At 36.3% G+C, this 19,148-nt stretch overlaps 1 protein-coding gene and 1 long non-coding RNA gene across 8 annotated transcripts; one reads left to right on the top strand and one right to left on the bottom strand.

Annotated features, from left to right (window-relative positions):
• Positions 1 to 2,505: 2,505 nt before the first annotated feature.
• LOC106400065 lies at positions 2,506 to 11,424 on the bottom strand. 7 transcript variants are annotated; one of them, XR_007324285.1, is made up of 8 exons: positions 9,719 to 11,424; positions 9,384 to 9,505; positions 9,177 to 9,248; positions 9,015 to 9,077; positions 8,798 to 8,904; positions 3,196 to 5,632; positions 3,025 to 3,098; positions 2,506 to 2,770 (listed from the first exon to the last, which is right to left on the bottom strand). It is a non-coding gene; the product is annotated as an uncharacterized LOC106400065 (long non-coding RNA). The 7 variants fall into 7 exon arrangements; XR_007324289.1 differs by having other exon boundaries at positions 3,025 to 3,126; positions 3,285 to 5,632; XR_007324287.1 differs by having other exon boundaries at positions 3,196 to 3,355; positions 5,531 to 5,632; positions 9,015 to 9,248; positions 9,719 to 11,417.
• A 7,110-nt stretch (positions 11,425 to 18,534) lies between these two features.
• LOC106398909 lies at positions 18,535 to 18,969 on the top strand. Its single transcript, XM_013839408.1, has one exon. It carries the CDS (start codon positions 18,535 to 18,537, stop codon positions 18,967 to 18,969), a length of 435 nt encoding a protein of 144 aa, XP_013694862.1.
• Positions 18,970 to 19,148: the final 179 nt, after the last annotated feature.

Genomic DNA, 19,148 nt, shown 5'->3' with positions numbered 1-19,148 from the left:
GGGTTTGCACCGAGTCTTACGCCTCTTTCATGACATCGAGATGATCAACGGGATTACCCGCATTTGATTCAACCTAAATACAATATTAATCAATACATATATAAAAAATAATTAAAAAAAAAAATATATATATATAGAACTTACAAGTTGATCTTCTTTAGAAGACATACTGCAAGAACCGAGGTTGTGAACATAAACACCTTTCCCGCCACAATCGCTCTTGTGGTTGGCTGATTTTTGATTGATTTTTCTATAGTTGCTTGGTCCGCCCAATGCTCCTGCAACTCTAGCCAAACCGCTGGGTTGATGTATTTTGGTGTATTCCCCTTGAGCCATAGCTGCTTCCACTCATATATCTGCTTCGTATAATAATCTGCCGTCTTTTCGTGGAAGGCTAGACGGACAGTTTCCGTGAGGCCTGACTCCCAGTTGAATTGTTTCTGCCAAAAATGAAGTAAGATAATATATAGTAAAATATATTGAGAAGTTCCATTGGAAAATCTATTATCCATATGATTATAAGATTAGATCACTAGAAACAAAACTAGCAGCATATAAGAATATATGAATGTAAATTAGATATCAATTGGTTTAATTATCCTTTACAATAATACAATCAATCATATGTATATATGTGTGTTGTTATAATAGCATCTCTAATGTATGCCTCTATATTTTCCTCTAAAATAGAGATCTCTATTATAGAGGTGGAATTGCTCCAATGTATGACTCTATAATAGAGTTCCTCTATTTTAGAAGAAAATATAGATGAATGTTACTTTTTGACTTTATATTTAGAGGTGAAAATAACAGATCTCTACATTTTCCTCTATATATAGAGGAACTCTATTATAAAGACATACATTGGACTAAATCCACCCCTATAATAGATATTTTCTATTTTAGAAGAAAATAGAGGTGGGTTGGAGATGGTCTAGATTTTGATTTGTGCTTTCAAAGGGCGGAATTATCTCTTTTTTAAATATTATACTTTATAACATATATTTTTGAATGAAAAATATATAATGTGTTTTGTTATATATTTAGTAGTTGTTTTATATGATTAAGATGATCATTATTGATATATAAAGGTAATAGTATATAATTTCATGCTAATTCATAATATCTATAATTAGAATAAAGAAGTTTTGAAAGCGATGAAATATTAATTTTTTTTAAAAAAAATTAAATGAATGCAATTAAAGTTAAAATTATTATTTTACAATTCTTTTCGTTTAATTTTTTGATATAATTAAACAAATATAGTTAACAAAATCAGAAAAAATACTTTTTTTATTTTTTAAAATAAGTTTGATTTATTATTAGTGTAAATGAAATAAAGTAGTTTTAATAGTATAGATCCATGGAACATTATATTAATTTGGGCGTTTGATGGATCCATCGTAAGTAAAAATATTTAAAACTATCCAAAATATATTGTATTACTCGGCCTAACAATATACCTAATATTATAGACGAAGTTTATTGATTTTTAAAATTTGAATGCCATATTTAGAAAAATCTTATTATATATATCTCTATTATTTGATATTACTTTCAACGATAATGAATGTTGCCAAAGTTAAATATTAATTTCTATTAACTAATTTCAGATGAATAATAACTCTCAAACCATATATTGTGTTTCCAATTTTTACACTCGATATGCCAAATTGATTGGTGTCCAGGTTTTGAAAATCTTTATTTTGAAAATATATAATATTCTATATCCAGAATATTATAAAATAGATACTTTTAGATATCCAGCAGATTATGAATACTAAAAAACAGGTGGTTTTAAAAATCCTTGTTTTTGATTGGTTGATTAATAGAAATTTTTGTTTTTTAAAAAATAAATAAGAAGTGGCATGGTTATGTAAATAACTTCAAAAAGCAAGGGCATAATCATAATAGGAATTCTGTTCTAATAGTATATACTAGATTTTGTAATTTTTTAACTTGTATTTAAATACAAAGTTGAAAGTTGTATATAAAACAATATAAATAGAAGTCATTATATTAGCTACATGTATTTATATATTGTAAACATTATCTATACAATTTTAAAAAATATATAAATACAAAGAAATAAATAACTGTTTTTTGACAAAAGAAATAAATACTCACCAATTTTTTTTAACCAAACGATTATGTTGCATGTCGATTGTAAAAAAAAAATAGATTTTTATTGCATATCCTACACAATTATTCGATAGGCCAATACTTTTTTTTAATCACTGAGATTTTATTAAAGCGTGAGATTTATGAATGTATTTAAAATGGTAAGATTTCATTGGTTGAAAAGTATATTGGGAAAAAAATTAAATATTCCAAAAATAAGAATGGCATATCAATGTAAATAACTCAAAAACATAAAGACATAATCCTATTAGAGATTCTGCTTTATTAGTATCTATATTATTAAAACTGAAGTACCTTTTGGTACTGTTTGGATACAAGGATAGCAAACTTTTAAAAAAAAATTATTGTTGTTTGGACACAAGGTTAGCAGGACAAAACGTTTTCTTTCCTGACTTCATTAATGTCCTTTTCGTAATTTAACAAAATTAACCAGATTCTCCGTTACAATCTAGAGAGTTTGAATTCTCGCTTGAATCTCGGTTGCAATATAGAATATATGATTTCCTTAATTTTCTAAACTAAACCTTCAGCCCACGTCTTTTTTTCTACAAGATATAGATATTTCCAAATGTCTTATATTGCATCCGTATCTCCTTAAAAGCCATCGAGATCCTCCATAATTAGTTACCTAAATCATTGCAAACAAATATAACAATAGATTAATGTATTCCGTAAGAGAAAAAGGAATATACCCAAATATCTATCAACCATACAATCAACCAATATCTTAATGGTTAGATTTTCCTTGTGATATTTAACGTGCTCACCAATTTTCGTAACCATATATATAGATATCCCTCTACGACTCAAATTATTACTTCTCAACCCATCACCAAAAAATCAACTTTTTAACAAGAGATGTCGAGTAACGCGAGTTGTAACCTGCTTAAGGATGTCAAGCCTTTCAAAACCGGGTGGAGAGTACGTGTGAAGATGCTTCATTCCTGGAAACAGAACTTTGGAGGAGAAACACTTGAGTGCATTCTTGCAGATGAAACAGTAGGAAAATATTTTAAACATATATATTTATATAGATTACAATTATGAACGTACTTTAATACTTTGTTTCTCCTTCTCACAGGGTGGTAAGATTCATGCTTCATGCAAACGAAGTCAAATGTTCCGGGTTCAGCGAGGCTTACCAATTGGAGAATGGCGATTTGTTGAAAACTTCACCGTATCCCAGGCTGGTGGGCAGTATCGACCAACTAACCTGCAGTACAAGATGACAATCAGTGGTGAAACAGTCATATCAAAATCTGATTTACAAAACAACAACCACTTCCTTGATCTTGCAAGTTATGAAGATATCATTGAGGGAAAATTGAATCCCTATTTCCTAATTGGTATGATATTCGTTTGTGTTTTTTTTTCTTATATTAATCCATACTTTTTCACTGATTTATAAACTATTCAACAATATTTTTTGAACAGATGTCATCGGTGAAATTTTTGATATGCGCACTATACAGACTGTGAAGGTCAAGAACGAAGATCGTAAGAGGGTTGTATTCCGACTACGTGACACAAAGTAAGAAATATTTTGTTATCTTCCAATCTGTATAAGAACTATAATCAACGTTTTTTAATTGGCATCTTGAATTTCAGTGGGAACGACATGGAGTGTTGTCTGTGGGGAAGATTCACAGAACTTATTGAATCTCATCTTCAAGAGAATGAAGGGAAACTAATAATATGTTTGATTAGGTTTGCTAAAATCAGCTACTACAAAGGTATAAACATTTATCTATAATTTTCTAAGTAATTCGGGTTTGACTAAATTAAAATGTAAGCTTACATCAGCAAGTTTATTGTTGATTAGGAAATATACAAATAACAAATGCATTTGATGCTTCCCTTGTGACTCTCAACCCAGAAATGCAAGAAGCAGTTGATTTTAAAGAAAGGTACATTTAGATCCAGATTTTAGAGGCATTTTTATGTGGATGTCTTTTGTAAAATATTGGTAATTTGTACATTAACAAAATTCAGGCTGTTGCAAGCGTTGCTTCCTCTTGCTATTGTGGAAAACAAACCGGCTTACAAGGCTGTGAAGCAGCAAGCAGAAGATTGGGATGATGTTCAAGTCTGTTCAATTTCTGAGATTTTGGTGGCTGTTGAGGTTATTTTTAAATTTTCTCATAAGTAATATTATGAATTGGAGATCTGATTACGGCTTAGTACTATAAGATTGTGTGTTTTTTAATTATCCAGGCGCAGAAATGTAAAATCGTGTGCTCCATCGAATCAATTAACACTGGTTGGGGTTGGTTCTTTTTTGGACATGATGCAAATGGATGCAACCGCCGTGTTACTAGGATCGGTAGAAATGATCCTAGAAGAATTGCACAAAATGAAAAACCATTATGGCGTTGTGAGAACTGTCGTGCTAATGTCACTAATGTGTCTCCAAAGTAAGTGCAAATTATTCTTCTAATAAATTTTTCAGTGTTAATCTAAATATATTACTAATTTCTCACACTCAAATGTTAGGTACAAGCTTCATGTGTATGTGGCAGATGACAGTGACACATGCAAACTGATGTTGCTTGACTCTGTTGGAAAAACTGTTATTGGTAACGAAGCTGTGGAGCTTTGGAATGGCTCATACGATGAGACAAGTATATTTGAGTGTGTTTATTAATTCTACGAACATAAAAACATATAACTGATCTTTTTTTATATGTTTATGTGTCAGATTGAAGATCCAGAAGATCTCCCTGAACCAATACAGAATTTAGTTGGGAAATCATTTTGTTTTGGTATTTCGATTAGCTCAGACAATGTCACAAACGGAGCAGACACTTACTTGGTGGCAGAAGTAAGGGGTGGTGAAGAGATTCATAAAATCGAATCTCAAACTGCTCCAGTTTCTCTTATTGAGTCTGGTTCGTCTATCTTCTCTGCTGGAGAGGTACATGCCCTTCTATTACTCAAATCAAATAGCATGTTACCTATATTCGTTCTGCTAAGATTGACAAAGAAATTTATTATATTGTTTTACAGGTTTCAAAGTTTGATCCTAATTCTCAGAATTCTGCTGAAGATGTGACCACTCCATTCTCTAAGCGAAAGGATAACGATGATCTACCTGATGTGACCTCGGCCTCTAAGAAGTTGTGCACGGATACAATCAAGCCGGAGAAAACTAAAACTGAATAGAATGTGTTGCTTTTTTTATTTGCTGGTTTTTTTCATTTGGTGTTTTATTCTATTGTTTTGCTCTATTTGGACTTATTCTGTTTTGCGTTTAATAAATTAATAATAAATTTATGAATTGGTTATTATATTTATATTCTTATCTATCTATTTTTTCAAAACATAAATGAGATTATAATATGATTGTGCCGGATATTTACAAATGAGAGGCATAATATTAAGAGCATACCTTTAGTTGTAATATGATTGTCCAGGATCGAATTGTTAATGTCCCTTTGTTTTTGCAAACAATTGCATCAACTAATAGCAATTTAAGCATCCTCCATCATCTCTGTAAGTGCAGACGTATGAAACATTAGAGTTTTGAGTACACGGCTGCAAACACCTCATTAAACTTATTGCAAACAAAGAATATTCAATATATAGCATATTCTAAATGAGTTATACAACCAAAGAATATTCAATATATAGCATAAAGTTGAAACAAAATAGCTGAGACACAGCCGTAAATACTTGAGCTTAATTTAAAAAAATATGATGCTAATTAATTTTGGTATAATTCTAACTACACAAATAAACAAAAAAAAAAGATATGCTTTGGGTTTTAAAATTTTTAAACAAACGGAAACCAAAAAAGTTCAGCCGCCCAAAATCATGTTGTTTAGTGAAACTATCATACAATATTTATTATCATATATTCATTTACCAAATAAATAAATTCATAACTAAACACCGTGATAGATGGGATACCTTTTCATATTTTTTCACAAAGAACCAAAGAAGCGTGGAACTATCACTTATGCCCAAATTCCCAACTTCTTTACTTACCACAAAAAGGAGAAGAAATTCAAAAGACGCAAGAGGGGATTTAGCATTGGTAGGATAAACTATGCTCCACGTGCGCAAGAAGATTCTTACTATCTACGTGTGTTGTTAAACGTTGTAAAAGGCGCTACCAGTTACGAAGACATTTGTACTTTTGGAGGTGTTGTTCATTGTGGATACAAAGAAGCATGTTTTGCTTGTGGATTGTTAGATGATGATCAAGAGTATATTGACGATCTAATTAGGAGAAGTCATGCTGGTTCAGCAAATGAACTACGAAATTTGTTTGCGACGATGCTCATCAACAATAGTTTAGTTATGTCGGAGACTGTATGGGAACAAACATGGCAATATTTGTCTGAAGATATGGAGTATAATCGCAGGAAAATTCTGAACAGGCCAGGTAATATTGACATTTTTGTTTCTATTTTCTTAAATTGTCTCAACTACTGCGAATGATGACAAATGGCTTTATTCTTATTCTGTTACCTTTGTTTTGTAGACCTTTTGTTAAGTGATGAGGACAAAAAGAAGTTTGCATTACAAGAGGTTGAGAAACAATTGAGGCGTTTAGGGACTTCTCTTGCTAAATTCACTTCTATGCCACAACCTCCAGAAACAAACATCAATGATTCGAATGTCCTTATCGTAGACGAGCGCAGTTATCCACATGAAGCATTGTTAGAAACTCTACAGTCTGATCTTCCGAAGATGACAGATGAACAGAGGAAAATATATGATGAAATTCTTCATGCTGTGACAAAAGGAACAAGGGGAGCTTTTTTTGTTTATGGCTTTGGTGGGACTGGTAAAACTTTCCTTTGGAAATTACTATCAGCAGCTATCAGAAGTAAAGGAGATATTGTTCTTAATGTTGCATCAAGTGGAATTGCTTCTTTGTTGTTACCAGGCGGTAGGACTGCTCATTCAAGATTTGGTATACCACTTAACCCTGATGAATTTTCTTCATGTACTATGGTTCATGGTTCAGATCAAGCAAATTTAGTAAGAGAAGCATCAATGATTATATGGGATGAAGCACCTATGATGAGCAAGTATTGTTTTGAAGCTTTGGATAGAAGTATGTCTGATGTTGTTGGGAAGCACAGAACCTTGCCATTTGGTGGAAAGGTGGTGGTTTTTGGAGGCGATTTTAGACAGGTTCTACCTGTCATAAATGGAGCTGGAAGAGCCGAAATTGTTTTGGCCGCACTGAATTCTTCATATCTTTGGGAGTACTGTAAAGTACTCAAACTCACAAAGAACATGCAGTTGTTGGCTGGTGATTTGACAATTGAAGAGGCCGATGATCTAAAAGATTTCTCGGATTGGATTTTGAAGGTTGGTGAAGGTAAGATTGCAGAGCCTAATGATGGTGAAGCTGAGATCGAAATTCCAGAAGAATTTTTAATAACGGACGCTGATAATCCTATAGAAGCTATCAGCAAAGCAATTTATGGAGATTTTGCTTCACTACAACAAAACAAAGAGCCAAAATTCTTCAAAGAAAGAGCTATTTTGTGTCCTACTAATGAAGATGTGAACATTATCAACGATTACATGTTAGATATGCTCGATGGTAAGTATAGACAAAGTTCTTTCATAACTATGTTCACGTATATCACATATAAATATTTTCTAATTTTTTTGGTGCGTTTCAGGAGAAGAAAAGATTTATATCAGCGAAGATAGTATTGATCCTTCTGATACAAATTCAGTTAACGACGAAGCTCTTGGTCCTGATTTTCTAAACACCATAAAAGTTTCAGGTTTACCAAATCATAGTCTCAGACTGAAGGTTGGTTGTCCCGTAATGGTTTTAAGGAATATTAATCCTACAGCAGGGTTAATGAATGGAACCAGGCTTCAGATCACTCAAGTGATGGATTTGATGGTTCAAGCCAGAATCATAACTGGGGAAAAGGTTGGACAGATAGTAGATATTCCGAGACTATCAATAACACCATCAGACACCCGATTGCCTTTTAAAATGCGCAGAAGGCAACTACCTTTGGCAGTTGCTTTTGCTATTACAATAAACAAAAGCCAAGGACAATCTCTATCGGAGGTGAGTCTGTTTTTACCAAAGCCTGTGTTTTCCCATGGACAGCTATATGTGGCAATATCTAGAGTGACCTCAAAGAAAGGATTGAAAATTTTGGCTCTTGGTAAAGATGGAAAGCCTCAGAGGAAAACCATGAATGTAGTTTTCAAAGAAATTTTCAACAACCTTGGATGATGTTTTTTGATAAGGTATGTCGTTTGAAAATATTATCTTAATGACCTAGGAAAATTGTTTCACAGTTAATGTATTAAAGTAATTTATAAGACCAGACTAAGTTTTTTTTTTTTGTATTGCAGATTTCAGTTCGTGAAGAAAGAGGAGTTTACTTTCAGAATTCTTGAACACTGTTGTTATTAATAAGACCGATGTTATTTTATTGTTATGGATTACTTATCAACAATCAAAATTATGCATTGATATAAATTAAAATATTTCAGAAATACTACATCAAACACAACCATTCAAGTCAATCAAGAAATGAAACAAACAAGCGTAAGGCAAATAAGAAGTACATGCCATCAGCAGTCACCCGTACATCTACCACAATCCTAAACGATTCTATTTCTTGATTAATGTATGAACTACTCATTTTTAAATTATACTAACCTTGGTTTGTTCGCAAGGTTGGCAATTTTATTTGATATTTGTGATCCAACGGTTACTGATCTTTCTTCTCCAACATGACCAATTCTTATCAATGACACCTTCATCACCTGAAAGCATACAAAAACATAGAAAAAATAGATTGATCATTGAATCTTTTGTAGTCAAACATGACAGTTTTTTCACAAATAATTACTAAACGAAAGTGAAGATACACTACCTGATATACAAGACAAGTTGTTTATGCTTTTCATTCGTTTGTTTCAGTCTTTGTTTTCCTTCACTATGTGTCTCATATCAACCGTGTAAAGGATAAGACATGCTTTTAGTAAACACATAATAATTTCAAAAGAACAAAGAAAGAGTTTTAAGAGATGTAAACCTGAACTATCACCCGCTGCTTATGCTCTTAGTAAAATTATGAATAGAGAATAATGCTTCGTTAGGATCATCTCTGGAACACAAGTAAAAAAAACAAAAACATTATCAACTATAAATAATCAAAGTTGCCTTTTTCTTTTGTGAGTTATAGAAGTGACAGAACAACCAATGAATATTCAAAATAGAAACTAGAAAAAAAAGAACCTACCAAACCGAAATCGTTTAAGAGAAATAGAAACCCAACTTTGCTTCTGTCATAATTCGATAGAAAGCGTTTAATCAAATCATCTCCTTTTTCTTCTTTACGGTACCTTGCAATGATTCCAATATCTGGTCATCATATAATTGAGTTTCGATGTACACAAAGATTCCAAATTAACACTAACTTTATCTATTACATGCTAATCTTCAAAGATTTTAACGGAGATGGCCAATCTACTATTAGAGATGCCAGATCTAAAAAAGATTTGAACAATTTTTATGATTGAAAACACCTAATCGTTCACAATGTCAATTAAATAAAAAGAATATAAACAGTCTAACCTTTTTTTGAATAAATCGATGAACAATCTGATGATTATGGATTAGGATTCCTCCGATTTTGTATTTGATCAGTTTTTTGAGTCATAATCGAGACGGAGATCAGATCAAAGAGAGAGGCAACATCAGTTTGCATGTGTCAAAGAGAGAGACAGTGAAGGAGCGACGTAGAAGTTTAGGAGAAAGCAAAAAAGTAGTTGAGCTTTTAGCATATACGTTTTTTTCCCGGAGTAATTAGTTGGATTAGTTGGACCAGCCCAATTCTTTAAATAATTGATAGACTAATTTTTTATATACTCTAGCCCAATTTTATGACCCAATTCACTTTATTATTTAGTTTAAGCCATTATTTAAAAATAATTGACATATTAATTATTGAAATAAAATAAAGTAGATTTATGGTTGTTGTTTCTTTGTGGTGAAAATAAAAACAGAAACTATAATATATAATAGATAATATAGATTCTAATCTGCTACAATACAATTTTCAAGAAAATAAAATATCATAAAACTAATAATAATTCATGATCAACTACAACAAAAAAAATTAAACGTTTTTTAAATAAATAAACAAAAAAAACCCAGTAAGTTAATATATGAATCTTACACTTATATCAAACTGCATCAAGTTATAGAATTATAGATATAATATTATGTAGAGATTGAAAAAGCTCTTAATATAACATTTTTACATTATAAATCATATATATTACTCTAAATGGAATTTACAAAACATAAAAATATAAATGGACATTTTATAAAATAAATGGTTTATAAATTATATTGAACAAAATTTAAATCCAGCATCCGCGCGGGGGCGCGGATCAAAATCTAGTATATTCTTATACCAATATATATAGATGCCTGAAATGAAAGATCTTCTATTGTCTATTACGTAGGATAGCAGTTACAAAAAAAGAAATATAAATGAATAAAAGATGACTTGATCAGAAAAATAACTAATGAAAGATGCCTTGATGTAAAGAAAACTAATGAAATATGCCCCTATTAATTTTCTTAAAAATCTTCTTCCGTAAGCCGAAAGTTTCATTATTTACAATGGAGGCACGGCACTGAGCCTGAGTTGCCTTTTTTTTGGACACTAGCTTGAGTTTCATTAATTTATTGTTTTAGGATTTATATAGTCTTTTAGTATTAAGTTTCACTGATTTTGATATTTTTATAAAGTACCTTTTTAAGCACTAAAAAAAGTATTTTCAACCTTGTTTTCGGTAGCTCAACGAATTCAAAAATGCATAAATTCTTATATATTCTTAGATTAAATAGATTCTTTGCATTTATCTACATCAGGTGGTATCAATACATATTATTTAGTTTTATCAATAAGATTAATTTAAAGCTTACGATACTTATCTACATCAATACATATAAGTAGATATCTGCGAATAGATACTTGTATATGGACTAAAGGTAACCGCTGGTGAATTTTTTCAATGCATAGGAACTGTACAACATGGGAGCCAGAACATTTCTAGTCCTTGGAAAGTTCCCAACCGGATGCTCTGCTTCATGTTTAACCAGATTTAGTTCAACAAACGCGAAGGATTACGACTATTTAACCGGATGTCTAAAGTGGCCTAATGAATTTTCTGAGTACCATAATGACCAGCTCCAGAAGTAGCTCATCATACTCCAAAAGCTCTATCCTAATGCCACCATCAATTACGCTGACTGCTACCATGTTGTGTTGTGGTTTCACCGTGAGCCCACTCAATACGGTGCTAGTCCTAATTCCCTCCCTCTATGCCCGGTTCTATGCACAAACCGGATGAAACATTTGTGTTGACTCCCAAATTTAAAAGAGCATTATATATTACATGGTCCCTAGTTGTCGATTTTATTAATTAAGATTAATATTAAAACGTTTATGTCCCAATCCGGCCATGCCTCTCCCATAACTATATATATATATATATACTATTAAAAGGGAAAGATTCTTAAAAAAATCTAGTTAGACAAGATTATTGCACTATTTCTATTAATTAATTATATATACTTTAATTTTTTCATGATTTATATATATACTTTCTAAAAGACTAATTGTTAATTTATTTTTTCCAACAGCAAAAATATAATTGGGCCTTGGGGATCACTGAGAGGGTGAGGAAGAAGTTTATCGCGAAGGCGAAAGTTCGCTTGTTGGACACGGTCTCCAACTGGAAGGGTGACTGGATCGTGAAGGGGTATGAACGTGGCAAACCCGCTGAGCTCACCACAGATGTGTGGGATGGCCTCATCCGTTATTGGTGTCTTCCTGATTCCATTAGAATCGCCCAGTCTTGCTCTAACTCCCGTAACATGGTCGATGAGCAAGGAAACGGGCCGATGCTTTACACTACGGGCCAAAAACCCCACGCCGGTGTCCGTTTGGAAATGGTAATTAAATATTTTATTAAATAATTTTTTTAATATATATATTTTTATTCTAACTTTCTTAAATGTTTTTTAGGCCAAAGAGACGGGACATCTCCCGTCTCTTATGGAACTTTACGAGAGGACCCACAAGAACAAGGCGGGCGTATTTGTAGATGGCAAGTACGAGCAAATCTACAACGACGTGGTTGCTCGGGTTGAAGACCGCCAGACCCAGCTGACCCAACATTCTACCGACGGATTACCCGTCACCTTATCCACACTTGAAGTGGATAAGATTTACGAGGAGGTAAATTTTCAAAAATTTTAATTTTTTATTATTCATTTAATTTAACTTTAAATTTTTACTAACAATATTTATTTTTTGTTTTTAAAGTTGTCCCTAAAAAAAAGGGACGGACGTTGGAGATTGGTTCCGTCAACGATGTTCCGAGAGCGACATCGTCTTATGGTCAGCGACGGGATGATGAAGTCACTGAGCTGCGTAACGAGTTGGCCGCGACAAAAGCTCGTATGGGTGGAGTCGAGGGCTTCTTGGACGTTATAGCGGCCACAAATCCGGAATGGGAGTCCATGTTGAGGAACATGCGACAACAACATCCCATTCCAGGCGAGTCATCCGACATACATAACGAGGCGGATGTTGCGAGGAGGAGTGAGGAATTCTACCAGGCGATGAACGACCCTTAGTTCTTTTTTTTTTCGGTTGTTGTATTATAAATTCAAAACTTATTTATATATAAAATATTTTCGTATTGATTTGATTTTATTTAAATTATAATTTTATTAATAAATTAAATAATTTTAATTATTTTTTAATTATATTTTTAAATTCTGTAAAATAAAAAAAAAGAAGTAAATTCGTAGCTAATTTACGACCTATTTACGTGGAAACTTTACGAGGAAATGACGAGAAAAAATAAACGAGTATTTTACGAGGAAACATTTAAGAGGAAATGACGAGGAAAGATAAACGAGTATTTTACGAGAAAATACTTTCGTGGTAGTTACGTTTATTTTACGAGGAAACACTTTCGAGGTATTTACGTGTAGTTTACGAGGAACACGTTTCGAGGTATTTACGAGGAAATATAGCGACCTCCTTACGTGGAATATTTACGTGGTCTTTACGACGAAATGATGTACTTCGTCTTTACGACGAAATATTTTCCTCGCTAAGTTACGACGAATTGGCGAGGAAATATGTGTTACGACGGATGAGTAACGAGAAAACGTGTTTCCTCGCTAATTCCTCGTAAAGCCTCTTTTACGACGAACTCACGAGGAAAACCGCCTTGGTTAAGCTTATGTTTTCTTGTAGTGATGTATTTATATTATACTGTGTTGTTGCTGGTTCATGTATTTGTATTACATATTGTGTTGTTGTATTACATTGTGTTGTTGTCTGGGAGACGTGGTTCTCAAGTTTTAGTTGTGAAAATCATGTTATATTGATACTAATCTTTATTTTAGATAATTTCATATCATACGTTCTTTTAAAAAAATCTTAGAAGTTTCGGACCAAAATGTAGTTAACAAAAATATTTTCATATCAATGTACGTTAAAATCTCTAAACGATTTTAATTTACACCTACCTTCAAAAATAGTAATAATAATACTGTATTTAATGTATAATTAATAACATTTCTTTCGTCCACTTTTTCTCTCTCTTCGAGTGGCTCTTCCCCAGGCGATAAAAGTGTCCTTTTTTTTTCTCCGCCGGTGTCTTTCACGGCGTCGGAACCCCCTCCCAAATCTCCTAAAAGACTCTCCCCTCCTCATGGGGAAGAAAAAGCTCCAGAAGAAGTCTCCTTCGGCCAAGAAAGGTTCTCCAAAATTGGGGAAGGCTTCAAACCCTAAATCTCCTCCGAAATCGGCTTTCGTCGATCTTGCAGTGTACCCTAGCTATGTTTCAGCTGAATCGTCTGCTCCTTCGACGGTTGTAGCCAATCCAACTTCCACACCCCTTGGGGCTACGGCCCAAGATGTGGCCTCTGCAACGGTCCCTTCAAGTCAAGAAGCAATCGTTGAGCCTGAAAAGGCAAATCATTCAGAGATTTCCCCGAAATCCACTGTAGATACCGAAAAAGGTCCAATCGAACCTGCATCGGAAACCCTAGCTCTGACAACCCCCAAATCTGATGAATCTTGGGTGTGTATGGTAAAGGGCTTCTCACGTTTCCTTCAAAAGAGGGGTGATGTAACTACCCTACCTTCAAAGGAGGTTTGTGTGAAGATTCCCAACAAAGCGATCGAGAAACACAGAAAATCATGGGATTACTTTGTCTTAGGGCAGTTCTACCACGAAGCCCCAACGCAAAAACTTCTCCACAATGTCCTAAACGTCATCTGGAGCCGCTATCACCGAGTCATCTCTGTCACCAAAATGGAAGGAAACTCCTTTCTAATCAGGATTTCGAATGCTGCTACTAGAGCTCGTGTCATCTACCAGCGTATCTGGAAAATCCAAGGTCAGACTATGTTCGTCGCAAAGTGGGAACCAGGAGTGGTGCCAGACAAACCGGAGATCACGGCGGCACCCATTTGGCTAGAACATCAGAACGTTCCGCTGCAATTCTATAATGAAGATTGACTAGAAAGGATTGCGAGCCTTGTGGGGGATCCCAAGGTGCTGCACCCAGAGACTGTAAGCAAAACAAATCTTGAGGTTGCGAAGGTGCTCACTCTTATCGATCCAAGGAAACCCTCTCGGAGACGGTAAATGCGCAATTTGAAAATGGGGTAGTGGCAAGAATTGGAGTCTCTAGTCCATGGATGCCTGAGGTCTGCGCTCACTGCAAGGAGATAGGCCATAGCATTAGGCGCTGCAAGCTAGCTCCTAAATCCTACTCTGCGTGCAAATGCCCTGGTCACTCCCTGGAGAACTGTCCTAAGAATAGAAAGGTCGATCCTCCAGTGAAGAAACAAAAGCCTCCTCCACCTAAGACCCCCTCTAAGCCTACTCATATTTATGTCCAGAAGGCAGGTCCTCCAGTACCTCTCTTGGCCTCAAATGTGATACTGGCTCCACACGAAAATGAAACTATCTTAGAGGAAGGCGAGTGCAGCCAACCGGTCGTTCTTCAAGACCTACATGATTCAAAATTCAATGGTGGACTAGACACTGGCTCTCTCTCCTCCAGCATTGAACCAGATTCTTCTGATGTCTCCTCTCCTGAGAAAGACGACGACTATGATGATGAATACGGAGGTTACACGAAGGTGTTATCCAAGCGGCAACAGAAACTGCTTCGGGGCAAGGGCCCCAAAAATCTCTGATTTATGTATATACAACTTTTTGGGTGGAACGTCCGCGGTCTTAATATTTTCAGTCACTGACGCGGTATAAGAAAATGGATCAAGGATAATAAGCCTCTTTTTGGTGGTCAAGTAGAGACTCATGTGAAACAGTCAAAGCAGATGAAGTTCATGAATAATATGCTTCTTGGCTGGTCTTTTGAAGATAACTATGGTTTTCCGGAGCAAGGCAAAATTTGGGTCATTTGGCACCAGTCTGCAAGGATCAGGGTTATTAGTAAATCGCTGCAGATGGTGTCTTGTGAGGTTCTTCTACCTGACTGGCAACACTGCTGTGTGGTCTCTATTGTCTATGCGTCATATGATGAAGAGCTTCGAAAAGAGTTGTGGAAGAGCTGGTTACGCTATCTGCTAGTCAAGATGTTGTTGATAAAGCGTGGCTTGTTATTGGAGATTTTAATCAGATGGCAAATCCTTACGAGCACTCCTGCCCCCAAACGCTAAAAGTCGATAGGAAAATGAGGGAGTTCAAAGAGTGTCTCCTTGAGGCTGATCTCAGTGACCTAAACTTCAGGGGATCAACTTTCACCTGGTGGAAGCTGCACCCGATCGCCAAAAAACTGGACCGTGTGTTGGCAAATGACAAGTGGTTGGCTACACACACCTCTGCGTGCGCAATTTTTGGAGCTCCTATCTTCTCAGACCATGCTTCGTGCTCAGTCAGTTTATCCTCTCAGCAAAACACCAGGAAGAAGCCCTTCAAATTCTTCAACTTCTTGCTTACCAATGAGAATTTCCGTTTTGTGGTTGAGGAACACTGGTTTTCTGTGAACATTGCAGGCACCTCTATGTATCGGGTCTCAAAGAAAATAAAGTCTATGAAGAGAGTGATCAAATCATTCAGCAAGGATAATTACTCCGGTATCGAGAAGAAGGTGGCAGAAGCTCAGCAGGTTGTAATTCAGCTTCAGGAAATCACCATGTCCAACCCTTCTCCCGCAAATGCTGAAAGGGTCCTTGAGACGGAGCGCAAATGGAAGCTGTTGGCTGAAGCAGAGGAGTCTTTTTTCTGCCAACGATCACACATCACTTGTTTCTCAGCTGGCGACAGCAGTACTGCTTTCTACCATCGTATGGTAGCAACCAGGAAATCAATTAACCACATCCACTACCTGATCGCGGCTGATGGGACTAGGATTGAATCTCAAGGAGACATTCATTGCCATTCGGTTGAGTACTTCTCAAACCTTCTAAATGACACCTCTGATCAGTAGTCTTTTATGCAAGAAGACATCGACCTCCTCATGTCTTACAGATGCTCAGAGACAGAAGTATCAGAGCTCGGTAAGCAGTTCTCTAACCAGGAAATCAAGGACGCTTTCTTTAGCCTCCCCCACAACAAGACTAGCGGCCCTGATGGCTACCTTGCAAAGTTCTTTACTGCTTGCTGGCCTATTGTGGGGCCGGAAGTAACGGATGCAGTTGCGGAGTTCTTCAGGACGGGCTGTCTCCTCAAACAATGGAATGCAACAATGCTGGTTCTGATCCCGAAGGTACCGAATGCGACATCAATGATGGAGTTTAGGCCGATCTCTTGCTTGAACACATTATACAAAGTCATTGCCAAGCTCCTAGCAAACAGGCTCAAGAAGGTCCTATCCTCGGTAATCTCTCACGCACAATCTGCTTTCATCCCAGGTCGTCTGTTGGGTGAAAATGTTCTGCTAGCCACAGAGATTATCCATGGCTATAACAGAAACAATGTGAAGAAGAAAGCTATGTTAAAAGTTGATTTGAAGAAAGCTTTCGACTCTGTGCGATGGGACTTCGTAATTTCAACGCTGAACGCTATTGGATGCCCGCAAAACTTTGTGTCCTGGATCAAACAATGCATCACCACCCCGTCTTTCTCTGTTGCCTTGAATGGATCTTCCGAGGGCTACTTCCAGAGCAGTAAAGGTTTGAGGCAGGGGGACCCCCTATCCCCTTACCTTTTTGTTTTGGCTATGGAAGTTCTATCTAAACTGCCTAGCTCGAGATTTCAAGCTGGGTACATCACTTACCACCCTAAAACAGAGGAGCTGGGTATCTCTCACCTGATGTTTGCCGACGATATTATGATATTTTTTGATGGTGGGGAGTCATCGTTGCATGGGATCACAGAAGCGGTTCACGATTTCGCCTCCTGGTCTGGCCTAAGAATGAACCAATCAAAGACACAACTGTTTCATGCAGGGTTAAATGAGACAGAAGGAACAGCTATAGCGAGATATGGTTTCACTCCGGGATCCCTCCCTATAAGATATCTGGGGCTCCCCTTGATGTCTAGAAGACTGAGAATTTCCGAATATGCTGATTTGATCGACAAGGTCGTCAAGAGGTTCAAAGCGTGGGGAACCAAAACTCTTACCTTCGCGGGTAGAGTTGAGCTGATTCGCACTGTTATTGCGGGCATGGTTATTTTCTGGATGTCAACCTTTCTCTTGCCAAAGGGATGTATCAGCAAAAGAATCTCTATGCAGTCGGTTCCTATGGACTGGCGACATTGAATCAGGGTATGGGACAAAGGTCTCTTGGAAGGTTCTCCTCATGGAACACTGCCCTTACTCTCAGATACTACTGGCTGCTCCTGTCTAACAGTCAATCTCTTTGGACAAGGTGGCATAAACACCACCACCTAAGGGAGAGTAGCATCTGGGCACTGGAGCAAAAGCCTACTCAGTCTTGGACCTGGAATGCTCTTCTTGGTTTGAAACTCCTCGCTGCAAGCTTCATGAAGTTCACGATTCATAATGGAAACAACACCAGTTTCTGGTTCGACCCGTGGACCCCTTTTGGAAGCTTGATCTCGTTTATTGGTGCAGGTGGCCCTAGGCTCCTTCGAGTCCCTCTGAATGCTTCTGTGTCTGAGGTGTGTGAGGCGAATAGATGGAGACTCCCCTCTCCCTGATCAGACAACTCGCTAGCCCTTCACATTTACCTCACAACCATTCCAGTCCCAACTCCCCTTGATGATGATGACGTTGTCAGCTAGACCACCGACGGTATCGACGCACAAGAATTCTCAGCTGCGAAAACATGAGAATGCTTAAGACCTTCTGAACCTATCAAGTCATGGGCTTCTTCTATTTGGTTTAAAGGAGCAATCCCAAAATTTGATTTCAATATGTGGGTAGCACATCTCAACCGCCTCCCCACTAGATCAAGAATAGCGAGATGGTCTCCACAAGCCTCTCCGCTTTGCTGCCTCTGTAACTCTTTTGAAAAAACGAGAGATCATCTTCTCATCTCTTATGATTACAGTTCAGCTATCTGGTCTCCTGTTCTTGCGCGGCTTGGATACTATCACAACATCCTCTCATGGGCGGAGTTTATGTCTTGGATCAGGGTCTCTTCTTCCCGTTGCCCTTCAACTCTCAGGCAGCTCGTCGCGCAGGCCACCGTCTATCACCTCTGGAAGCAACGCAACAACGTCCTCCACAACACCACCTCTATCTCAGTCCATTCCGTGTTCAAGCTCATCGACAAGGAGATCCGCAACGCCATCTCAGCTAGACGCCTGAGAAAGAACTTCAGGGGACTCATGTCCCTCTCGTTATAGTGACTTCATGCTCTTTGTATGTAGGTCATTGATCATTTCTGCTACCTTGTTTTTAACCTTTTTTTTGCCTTGGTAACTTAAGCCTCAGATGTACTGTTGTATAACTGAAACCTTTATATTTAATGAATTTAACGTTTTAGCAAAAACTTAAAAAAAAAAATAAAAAAAAAATTCTTTCG

This window comes from Brassica napus, chromosome C5 (assembly GCF_020379485.1).
Source record: "Brassica napus cultivar Da-Ae chromosome C5, Da-Ae, whole genome shotgun sequence".
Lineage (NCBI taxonomy): Eukaryota > Viridiplantae > Streptophyta > Magnoliopsida > Brassicales > Brassicaceae > Brassica > Brassica napus.
Note: the sequence above shows the minus strand (reverse complement) of the source record. Positions and strands in the feature narration are given on the sequence as shown.